At 47.3% G+C, this 12196-nt stretch overlaps 1 protein-coding gene across 2 annotated transcripts in view; it reads left to right on the top strand.

Moving 5' to 3' along the window:
• The first annotated feature begins 378 nt into the window (after positions 1 to 378).
• Positions 379 to 12196, top strand: part of LOC121148670 (5-formyltetrahydrofolate cyclo-ligase) — a 77309-nt gene continuing 65491 nt past the window's right edge. Inside the window, exons 1-2 of one of the 2 annotated variants that reach the window (XM_040968902.1) lie at positions 379 to 531; positions 4433 to 4694. In XM_040968902.1, the coding sequence (XP_040824836.1) occupies positions 412 to 531; positions 4433 to 4694 (382 nt within the window). In that variant the 5' untranslated portion in view covers positions 379 to 411. The other variant, XM_040968903.1, reaches the window with a different exon arrangement.

The following is a 12196-nucleotide window of genomic DNA, read 5'->3' as shown; positions in this document are numbered from 1 at the left end:
TCACGAAGACGAGTCACTCACGAAGAAGGAGAGGAACGTGGGTGGCAGGGAGTCTTTTGCCCTTGAACTAGTAAGGGCCCTCTTTTCCACCATACTGTACATCTTTAAAGCACCCAGTGTCCCAGGACTGCACCCCCGAAGGCCTGCGAGGGACCCGGAAGCGTGGCCGGCTGCGTTGCTGGTAGCTTAGTCGCGTAGTTAACACACTGGCGCGGGGCAGGCTCCATGTCGCTGGCCCAGCAGTGCGAGGCGGGAGACCCTGCTGGCCAGGAAAGGGCCGGGGCGCCATTAGCTGCCGTGAGGACGGGAGGGCGGGGTCGCCACGGGGCCGGGGGGCGGGCCGGGGGCGTGGCGACCCTCCCCGAGAGCGGCCAGGGTCCGCGGCGCGCGCCCAAGGCGGGACGGGGCGTGATGGCGGCGGCGGCGGCTGTGAGCGGCGCCAAGCGGAGCCTGCGGGCCGAGCTGAAGCAGCGTCTGCGGGCCATAAGCTCCGAGGAGCGACTGCGCCAGTCCCGTCTGCTGACCCAGAAGGTGCGAGCAAGGGAGACGACTCCTCAGCGGACCCAGTCGCCAAAGTCAGGGCGGCCTGCGCTCGCGGGTGTGCGCAGGCGCGTGCTCCCTTGCGTGTGCACGTTCGTCCTTGCGTCCCGGGCACGCTTCGCCGGCGCGCGCACGTCCCCTGCGGCGCGCGCACGTGTCCCTCAGGAACGCTCCCCGGGCGCCATGGCGGGAAGAGGGTGTGAGGATGGTGGTTGTTGTGGCTCCATGAAGGACTGGTGGCTCCCTCTGGGATGGAAGACACCTGAGGAGCCCTTAGTGGGGCTAATGAAGTGCCGAGGCGAGAGAGCAGGGTGAGAACAAAGTTCTGGTGGAGATGACAAGTTTTCCTTCTCAGCTAGTGTTAAAACTGAGGACGTTCGTGCCCATTTCCTCACTTTTATTTCCAGTTGCCAGTTTGTGACCCACGCCATTATATTAGGTTGCTTTAAATCTTTTTTTTTTTTAAAGATTTATTTATTTATTGGAAAGTCAGATATACAGAGAGGAGGAGAGACAGAGAGGAAGATCTTCTGTCCGATGATTCACTCCCCAAGTGAGCACAATGGCCGATGCTCTGCGGGTCCGGAGCCAGGATCCAGGAACTTCTTCCTGGTATCCCACACAGGTGCAGGGTCCCAAGGCTTTGGGCTGTCCTCGACTGCTTTCCCAGGCCACAAGCAGGGAAGTGGAGCTGCCGGGATTAGAACTGGTGCCCGTATGGGATCCTGGCACATTCAAGACGAGGACTTGAGCTGCTAGGCTATGCTGCTGGGCCCAGGTTGCTTTAAGTCTTAAACTGGGACTATAATGAGTTTTCAGACTTGTAGCACACAGTGTTTACAGAATTTATTGAATGTCCCAGAGTTTTATTGAATGGATCACTTGAGTGACCCTTGTGGCTGTAGTTGCTGGTGCTGCAAGAACCCATGAGGTCAGTCACAGTGAGCAGAGCTAGATTTACTAAACATTGTTACAGACTGGTAGGCAGGACAGCCTGTTTCTGCTGAAACAGCCTTCAGTCAAAGCTGTGTGCTTGTAGCAGCTATCCTTCTTGGAGTGTTTTTTTTCCATGATCCAACAGGTTTTCACAGATGAGTCATTTGCATTTCTGAGTAGAGCCTGGAACCCTTTATTTTGGAATTTTCTCAATGTCCTAGGAGCAATCCTCCGTATGAGATGTATAGTGTATTCATTGTAGAACCATATTGTATGATTGACCATGCAAGAAAAGGACATGTAATTTGATGTCACTAAATATATGTGGCTAGTAGAGGACTGTTGCCACATAATGTCCATACCAGGTATTTTGATTTTCTGTCATTCTGCAGTTGCTCAAAATCATGCCATATTTTACTTTGTTGTTATTCATAACATGTCTAGTTTAGGCCTCTATTTTTTTCCTTGGAGTTTTTGGTTGCCTTTTTTTTTTTTTCTTGTTTGTTGACTCCACTTCCTTTCAGAGGGCACTACGATTTCAAGTTTCCTCCTGGTATGGTTGCCTTCTGGCCCATTGCCCTCTCAGTGAGGTGGGTTTCTTCCTTTTCTTCTTTGACTGAGGGCTGTTTCTGGAGTCCAGTGTCTTCCTCTTTCTTGGATTTTTTTTTTTCCTTTTTGGAATATATCCTCAAACAAATATCCATTGGGCTGGATATACTTTTAAATACTTTAGAAAGTATTTTAGCTTCATATTTGATAGTTTAAATTTCAGACTACTTTTCCTTGTTTTATTGAGAACAAGATCTCTTTATTAAGTCTTTGTTCTTTTTTCCATGTCTGTCTGAAATCTTGTTGATTAGTTCATAAAAACCCCAAATTGATCTTCCATGTTTCTTACCATTTTTTTCTCATTTTGCTTTTTCCTGTACTCTGAAGTGTTCCCCTAGTTTTTTTTCTTTTTTCTTTCTTCCTTTTCTTCTGTTTTGTTTTTAAGTATTATTTTCATTGGAAAGGCATATTTACAGAGAGAAGGGGAGGCAGAAAGATCTTCCATCTGCTGGTCCACTCCCCAAGTGCCTGTATTGGCTGGAGCTGAGCCCATCCGGAGCCAGGAGCCAGGAGCTTCTTTGGGGTTTCCACACGGATGTAGGATCCCAAGGCTTAGGACTGTGCTTTCCCAGACCACAAGCAGGGAGCTGGATGGAAAATGGAGAAGCCAGAACACAAACCAACACCTGCATGGGGTGCTGGTGCTTGAAGAGGGTGGATTAGCCAGTTGAGCCACTGTGCCAGGCCCTGAGTTTTTCCTGTTTTGCCAATCAAAATTTTAACCTGGTGACTAAGGAACTCTCTGATTGCTTCTCCCAAAGCAGTCTGCTGTTATATAGATGCAAGTATCTTCCCGAGTTTGTTTGAAGAAACTAACTAGAACTTAAAAAAAAAAAAAAAAACCAGAGACTTTGTATTCCCCTAATTATCTCAGTTTCTAACACATTTTCTCATTTGTTTTTTTTTTTTCCCGCCAATCCTTCTATTTTGTGTTTTGGTTTTGCAGATGGAGTTATGACAATTAGTAGGGATTTCCTCTGCCATTTGTGGTGGCTTTGAGACTCTGAAGGAAGAGCGGATTCTTCCTGGTGAGGAAGAAAGATGATGTCTTTCAGAGTAGTGTGACCTGCCGCTTTCCCTTCACCTCTGTCTTACAGGAATTAGTCAAATCCCTCTTTTCTTGGTCTCAGCGTTGTAATGGATTTTCCTTTTTTGGACTTTTTTACTCACATAAATGGGATTTGAGGAAGAAAGATAAATGTACATGCACAGTTTAGCACCGAATTTTAAACTGGTGTTTGTGGCTTCTTATTCAGCTCTTGATTTTCTAGAAAGACATTAGCTTTCTCAAAAGCCCCAAGCCTATGCAGGGTCTGGATTTGGCGTTTTCATTGGCTTTGCCTATTTTAGGGCTGATAACAGCCTGGTAACTCTTCAGAAGGCTGGAGCTAACACCCTTGCTTAGCATTGGCTTCATGTACTCTATCTGCCTCGTGTCTGTGTTTCCTTTTTTATGATGACTGACTTGACCCTCTGCACCTGTTAACTACGTGCCAGTCATAAGTTAGCTTTTCAGCATCTTTTGCCTCTTAGCTTGGGGAACAAGCAAGGACATACAAAGAAAGGAAAAAGAAGCAGAGCTGACGCTGTCTTTTGCGTCTGGGAGGTTCTTGAGGTGGCTAACTGTTCTGGAAAGCTGAGCTCAGCTCCCTTCTGCTGCTGGGGAATGACTGCTGAGTTAGGATCCTTCCATTAAGATCCCCTTACCCTTCCACTGTTGTGGCCATTTTAGTATTCATTTGAACAAAAGTGTTTCAGGACAAAAATGGTAGAGCTAAGAGAATTGCAATGAGTGTTTTCTGATTAGGGATGCTATGTTTAGGGCACATGAAATGACTAGCCATTAACTCATGGCAGTACACAATTGTTTAGAGTTTCTCTCAATGTCTTAAAGGTCCTGCAGAAGTTAGAGAAGTTAGGGCTTGAGTGGGGCTTCAATGGGTAGGGATTAGGAGTCGAGACACCTGACAGTGGAAGTGTGGAGAAGTGGAGAAGTGTGTAGGAGTCCAGGTTCAGAAGTATGATAAAGCAGGACTCGAGGCAAGAGTGTCAGATGACGGACAGATGCTAACGTGGGTTGATGGGAAGTCAAGCCTGGGGAGCAGTTGGTCTCTTTTGGAGCTTTCCAATGCGTGTGTGTGCTGGAAAGGGAAAATAAGAGATGGGTTCGGGATTAAAAGTCAGATTTCAGGTCATGGCATTCTCTGACCCGTTGTACTGCTTTCCATTTGCGTTTGCATCAAGAAATTGGAGAAAGCTGAGACTTCAGAAGGGGAACTGTTAGAGGAGTTGCTGGCTTTTACAGATGTCATCATGGCAAATGCTGTTGCTCTCATTTCCCACCTAGGTGCTTGCCCATAGTCAGTACCAGCAGTCGAAAAGGATCTCCATCTTTCTGAGCATGCCGGATGAAATTGAAACGGAGGAGATCATCAAGGATATTTTCCGGCAAGGGAAAACCTGCTTTATCCCTCGCTACCGATTCCAGAGCAATCACATGGATATGGTGAAACTGGAATCACTGGAAGAAATTTCCTTACTTCCCAAAACATCGTGGAACATCCATCAGCCCAGTGAGAGTGATGCCCGGGAGGAGGCCTTGTCGACGGGTGAGTGGACGGTGTAAGCGACAGTGAGTTTTCAGGCTTCTGAGCCACCTGTCATGTTAGGGTTAATGGAAGCTGCTTTCCCCATAGGGATGAGCTTGTGTTTTTCGTCTGCAACACTCATGTGCTCATGTTGGGCAGGTGATTACCTTCTGTAAGCTATGACATATAAACCGTAGCAGTCACATACCAAAGGAATCTTCTCCAAGATTCCTGCCCTAATCTTGGGGGGTTGAATGATATATTCTCCCCCTCACCCCAGTAATGTTACCATTTTTCGTGGTTTGCTTTGGGTTTTAATGAATGCATGGCTGTTAATGCTAATGAACCGTTACATCTGCAGTTTGGGTCTGGCGGTACCTTCTAGGCATCTCTTCTTAAATGTCGCATGGTGTCTCAAATGCAACGTGCTCCCTTCCACTCTGACTACTGTGTCCTGCTCCATGTGAAGCACCAGCAGCTGTCCAACTGACCAGGCCAAAAGTCTCCAGGCCCTCCTGAACTCCTCCCTCCTCTTACATCCTACACATACTGGGTGCCAAGTCCTGATGCTTGTGTACATGAAGCCTGATGGACTGTGTACTACATTTGCCCACTTACCTCCAGCCCCATCGCGCTGCTGCAGTCTAGTTGTCATGCTGTCCTCATCACCACTCTTCCTGGCCACATCTTGCCTTCTCCCTTCCTCTCAGTCTGTTGTCTGCAAGGGGATTGAACAAGAGTCCTAAAACCTGATTGTCGCCCTTCATGCTCCTGCTTCAAGCCTCACAGTGACTCCTTCTTGCCCTTGATGAAATGCACACTCTTTAGGAAGGCATTTCGTCATCTTCAATGTTCATGTCCTTCTTCTCCTTGCTTCATGGTCAGAGGTTCCACCATTTTGAATGTCTCCCAGGTTCCCAATCCTACTCTGCCTTCTCTACAGTTGCATCTTTTTTTATGCTGTTTGCTGGTCAACAGTCCACTGGGAGAGTTTTTCATTATCAAGTCATCAGAGAGTTCAAGGCAGATAAGCTCAGAGGGTCCCCTTTGTAATATTTTACCTCAGGGCCATCTCATAGCTAAGTGACCTAGACTTATATGGTTGTAAGGAAGCCCCAGCAGGACTTGGTGCAGCCGTCTGCCAGTTTCAGGCGTTTTACACGTGGCAGAGTGATGACATCAAGTCAGGGTGATGGAATGGGAGGGTACAGCAACAAGGGCTCAAATCCATAGAGGGATCATCTACTTGGCTCCTCAGACTTTCTCTCCACAAGTTACTAAGCCAGCCTGGGCTTTTGTAGATGCCTGGACACCGAAAGTCCATTCTCATCTACCTCTGTAGTGTGTGTATCATTAGAGCAGGTGGGTGCGAGCCTTGTACGGCTCTGTCACTTCTTCAAGGGGAAAGACTGCAAGCATTTTCAGACTGTGAGAGGATGGGCTGTCTCTGGAGGCTCTTTCCCTTGCAGATAAGGAAAGGAGACAGGTGTGTAGGCTCTGTAGTGGCTCAGGTTACGATAGTAGGGCCTAGGAGTCATTCCTGATTGCAGCTATAGTGCTTGTATCAGCTCTGTAAGCTGCCTGCTTAGTGAAACTGCGCCGTCTCCTCCAGAAGCTGGTATCACTCTGGTAACAAGCCCATTGCCTTCAGCACACTCTGTTTCTTGGCATCGTCCTAAGACTGAGCCACAGGTGTCTGCATGGCACCTCATATGTGTGTTCTACGTCCATTCAAACATAGTGGTGGGAAGAGTAAGGAAGAACCAGGGCGTTTGTTCTTGATTCCCTGATTGGGAAACCATTGAGCCAAGTCCTGTGTGTACGGTTTGTATCAAGCACATTTACTGAGCTACTCAGTAAGCGGTCGTTGTGACAAATTTTAAGCAAGGAGGATGCGATGATTTATTATATGATAAAGTCACTGTAGGGGAAGAGTCAACGTTGTGATTATTCCCAGCAGACATTTCCCGAGCTCCATGTCAGATATGTTTAGGTCTGGAAGGTAAGGTCCTGAACTTCGAAGGATTCACATCTAGCTGGGGAGACAAAAAACAAATGTAAATAAACTAAGTGGGGCTATAGTTATGGTGCAGCAGGTTAAAACTCTGCTTTTGATGTTGGCATCCCATGTCAGAGTACTGCTCTGCTTCTGATCCAGCTTCCAAAGCAACAAAAGATGACCCAAGTGCCGAGCCCTGGTGGGAGATGAAGTTCCGGTTCCTGGCTTTGGCCTGCCTCAACCCTGTTGTTACAGGCATTTCAGGATTGCACTGGTAATGAAAGCTCTCTCTGCCTGTCACTGTCACTCAGACTGTAACAGGTGTCAGAGATAAGTGTCGGATGAGAGATATTGAATGTTAATAGCTGGGTCTGGATCTGGAGAACACCTTCCTCTGGTTGGTTGGTTGGTTGGTTGGTGTTTTTGCTCTTTTGTAGCATTTCTCTGCTTGTGGTGCGAGGGGCTTTTTCTGCTGTGTATTTGCCTCTGCAGATACTTGCAGCCTGAGTTGCCAGGACCCAGGGCATGCGAGCTGTGGTGAGGGTTGCAGCGGTCTATCGCGGTTTGTAGATGTATTGGTGGTGTTATCTCCCAGCATCGCGTGCACCTTTTCTTGCATCAGCAGTTTCATATGCGATAACTTTAGTGTGAAAGCATAAATCTCCCTTCATGGTGTTTGAGATCAGCTGATCAGAGCCCAGTGTGTCCTCGGTGTAGCCTTTGTAGGCCATTTATCTTTCTAGTATGTTCACATTATCACAGCTTGGGAAGGCACGAGCTTTGATGTCCTTGGTTGCCGCGATTAGCTCCTGTGGAGCGTTCTGTGATGTGTACAGCAAGATAAACAGTTTGGTAAATGATACAGAGGGGCTGTCCATTGAATTTTTTCTCAAAGTGAGGACTGCTTGGGTAATTAGGTTAACCAGAGATCTTAACACTTGCTAAGTGTGTGATCTAACTCAACTTAGCTAAGCAAAGATGCAATTTTGTTGGCTCATAGAAGGAATTTAAAGATTCCCCTGCTCCCCCACCCCCTTTTTAACTTCAGGTGGGAAGTGGGAGAGAGTGCTTCCCCAAATGCTCACAATAGCTGGAACTGGGACAGGCAGAAGCCAGAAGCCGGGGAAGTCCATCTTGGTGATTCTTCCACGTGGATGGCAGGAACTCACAGACTTATGGCCATCACCTGCTGCCTCCCAGCCACATTTGCAAGAAGCTGGATTGGAGATAGAGGCAGGACTGCATTCCAGGCACTTAACCCACTGGCCACCTTGTGGCTGGCCAACTTTAGTGTGACTGACTCAGTGTCATAAAAGCCAGTCTGTCTCTGCCATTAGACTGTGCTGCCACCTATGTTGGCTTCCTTTTCTGATGCCAAATGGTTGCCATGGGGGCTCTGGGTTGTACAGTGTCCTGAGTGTTAGTAGCCTCACCGAACAGAGCACATATGGCCTCCAACAGTCACACTATAGTCCTGATCCTAGCCCTCATTGTCCCCACGGGCCATCTTGAAATCAGTCAGTGTAGCCAGGGACACCACTGGCTGGCATACGCCTGGGTCTCACCTGCCCAACCCCTGACCAATGGAGGCCTCACTCTGACCATGAAGAAAGGTAGGGTTGGAGGGATGGCTTAGGAAACTACATGAGAACAGATACTAAATGGTTAAAAATCACCCCCTCTGGGGCCTGGCGGTGTGGCCTAGCAGCTAAAGTCCTCGCCTTGAACACACAAGGATCCCATATGGGTGCCGGTTCTAATCCCGGCAACTCTGCTTCCCATCCAGCTCCCTGCTTGTGGCCTGGGAAAGTGGTTGAGGACAGCCCAAAGCCTTGGGACCCTGCACCCAAATGGGAGACCTGGAAGAAGTTCCTGGCTCCTGGCTTCGGATTGGCACAGCACCGGCTGTTGCAGTCACTTGGGGAGTGAATCATCGGATGGAAGATCTTCTTCTCTGTCTCTCCTCCTCTCTGTATATCTGACTTTGTAATAAAAAAAAAAAATCACTCCCTCTGCTGCAAGTCCTTTGTGGTCATAACTTTGTTGGAATTGATTTTTTTTAGTTTATGTACTAGAGGCTTTTTGGGAATTCACATCTTGGGTGGGTGTTGGAGATGTAAATGATAGTCATGAATACTTTCTGGTTTTCCCCCAGAACATTTTGGAGTAATTGGCTGGCATAGCGTCAGGCACAGGTAGGGGACACAGCTCTTATAGTTGTTCACAGTCTTGCTTTTAAGGGGGTTGAAACTGGTTCTCTGTCATTCATGTTAAATTGATCTGGTTTCTTGCTCTCCTAGGGGTGAGAGGTGCCTCCCAGAAGGCATAAAGCAGGCACTGCGTTCATCAAGGCAAAACTGACTAGGTTGTGATGTTGCTGAGGGCTAACCTTCACTTTATTCTGAAAGTATCCACTGAGTGCATGGTCTGTGTGAGGTGCATGGTGGACACAGCAGGGGGCGGGGTGACCCTGTGTCCTTGTTGCTGTGTAATCCACTGGCCTGCTGTCCTTACAGGCAGGCTTGTCCTGACCTAACTCTGGGCTCTCTCCGCTATTTTTGTGTGTGTGTGTGTGTGTGTGTGTGTGTTTTAGGAAATTTTTTTGATGATGTTTACATAGTTGAGTAGGATACACAGCCATGTGAACCACTGGTAAGAATGGGAATAGGGGAAAGTAGATAAGACAATTGCTTCCAGTTATTTTTTTTTAAATTTCTGTATCTGGGAGAATGGGGGAGAGAAGGGGATAGGGCTGCTCCCAGCAGCCTCATTGCATCAGTACCCAGGGATGGAGAATGGCCACTTGATGTCATCGCAGGGTCCCCATTGTGGAGCATATTCTGGGATACTGCTGAAGTGGTTTTGATAGTTCTGACATGCTGTTGGTTTCATTGCTCCAAGGTTGAGGAAATCCTTCCAAGAACCATTGGCTGACATAGTCCACCTTAGAATCTCCACTTGCCCAGATACCTGCTGTCAAAGCTTGGCTGGGAGCGTTGTCCAATTTGTTCTGTCCTTCATTCTCTGCTATGGTACTAGATGTCCTCTACAGGTCTCAGTGAACTGCCAAATGCCCCATGTGCATCTGGGCATGCTGTCTGCTGCACAGGCTTTGGCAACTGAGGAGGCTCATTCTGACACATGCACTCCACAGTCAGACCACAGATCTTGTGATTTTTCCAGTAGATGGAGTTTTGAGTCCAGTGGTCCAATTGAGGGGGGGATCCCAAATAAACCTCTCCTGAGATGACACCAGAACTACCTCCTATGTGTGCCAGCCTGTGTGGTCTGGCTACTACTGTCACCCATATCAGCTGACACACAACACTGGTGGTTGCAGTTGGCTGGTCATCAATTTTTATATTTCTCCTGCTTCTGTGGAACACCTTGGAGTCCCATTGCCCCCTAATTTCAACATGTCCAAATTCATTCTTGCCATTACCATTCTCTGTGTTTTTCCAGTTTCTCTGAGTAGCCCATTTGTGAATGTAGGATTATCCTCACCTCTCTCCTACCCGGCCTATTATCAAGTGTTATCTGATTGTTTTGGTGATTTTTTTTTAATCACTGTCTCTTTATAATGCCAGTTTTGGACAACCCTTTGTGTATGATTTTTGATTCTTTATAGCTGTTCTGTTGGAATGCATTTAACATCAGTTTCCTGTCCATATTAATCGACTTACAATACATTTTGGTACAGGTCACCTACCCAGTTCAAAACTTTGTCTGCATTGCTGAATAGATGTGTGTATTTGAGCAGAAAATGACTCCTACTGGCTGATTGTTGCTCTAAGAAGGAACACTGGATGCAATCCAAACATGCAGGCATCTCCTGGGATTTTCTGGTCTTCCTTCCTCGGTACCTTCTCCCCTCTCTTTGGTCCAGCTCTTCTTCAGCTGCCCTGGTCTGCTGGGCCGGAGCAATGGAGTGATGGAAAACACAGATCAGTCAACCTGCGTTTGAATTCTACTTTTGCTTTTTTTCCAACTATATGACTTTGGGATGGTCGCCGATGTGCTTTGAATTTCTGTCTTCTCACCTATGAGGGAACTTTGTGGAAAATTGGAATTAATGGCTAAGTTTATTTTAGTGCCCAGACATTCTGAAACTCATGTATAGTTGTTTTTTTGTAATTTGCATTTTACCTAAACTGAAGACCCTTTGTATATTGGAATTTGTTTAATAAAACATTGGTAGCTTTTTTTTTTTTAAATGAAGATTTAGTTATTTACTTGAAAGATGAAGTTAGAGAGAGGAAAAAAAAAATCTTTCTTTGCTGGTTCCTTTTCCAAATGGTAGCAGTGGCCAAGCTAAAGCCAGGTGCCAGGAACTTCATGTGGGTTTCCCATGTGGGTTTATGGGCCCTAGAACTTGGGCCATCTCCCATTGCTTTCCCAGGTACACCAGAAATGAAGCAGCTGGGACTCCAGCTGGTACCCCATGGGAACTGGCACCTCAGGCTTAACCCTCTGCACCATAGCACTGACTTCTCCTGTGGCTTTTTAGTTTGGTGTTTGTGAGTGAAGGCTGACATTAACCAGGGGCTAAGCTGGGCTGCTAGGAGGAATAATCCTGGACTTGTCTCCTGCCAGCACTGGTTTTTGGTAAGCTGTAGAGGTAAGATAACCATGGGTTGCTGAAGCTGAGTTGGAAGCTGTGACTTGGTTGCAGTGCAGGTCAGGAATCCAGAGCACTGGGTCCCTAGAAAAGAGCAGTGAGAAACAGGGCTGCAGCTTCTGTATGTCAGGTGACCTGCTCCCACCTTGGCTCTCGCTGCCTTCTGCATAGGTGCATGGTGGAAAGCAGTGGTGCGCTGAGGTAGCAGCTGGGCCCTTGATGGAATGAAGATGCTGACCTTGTTCTTTCTCCTGTTGTGTGTCCTTCCAGAGAAGTACTGGAGGAGCACTTAGACGGAAAGCCTGTTGTGTTTCTTGAGTTGGAGGGCCAGATCAGATCTGTGCCAACTGCTGGCTCCATCCAGCACCCTCCATGCATTCTGAGTTCATCAGCTTTTCTCTTCCATGACAACATGCCTAAGACAAGGTGTACATTGGTTCACAGTTGTGGAGATTCACAGTCTAAGATCTGATGGTCACATTGGCTTGATATCTGGTGAGGCCAGAGGATGGCAGTGGTGGAGCATGTGTGGAGAAGGGATGGCAAGCCAGGAATGGCTGAGAGTGACTGAGCCCAACTCAGCTTTCATACTCAACCGTGTCACCAGAACCGCGCTCCAAGAACACTCCCCAGTGACACAAGGTGCAACCTCTTACCCTACTACCTTAGTACTGTAATAGGATGCAGCCCACACTCCCTTAGTGCCATTGGCCCTTGACTTTGGGACTTTGTGATTGTGCCTATGTATGGGAACCATTTCCTATTCAGACCATAGCACAATCTGTGGATTTTTTTTTTTTTGTGCTATGAATATGCCCATGAAGATCTTTTGTTTGTTTCATTTTTACTAAACCACAAAATATGTGTCATTACTCTGCATGGTTTTGTATGATTTATAGCAGTCAC

Source organism: Ochotona curzoniae, unplaced genomic scaffold (genome assembly GCF_017591425.1).
Source record: "Ochotona curzoniae isolate NIBS_2020 unplaced genomic scaffold, NIBS_Ocur_1.0 scaffold_4701, whole genome shotgun sequence".
Taxonomy (NCBI): Eukaryota; Metazoa; Chordata; class Mammalia; order Lagomorpha; family Ochotonidae; genus Ochotona; species Ochotona curzoniae.
The sequence above is the reverse complement of the archived record's forward strand: the minus strand, read 5'-3'. Positions and strand labels throughout refer to the sequence as shown.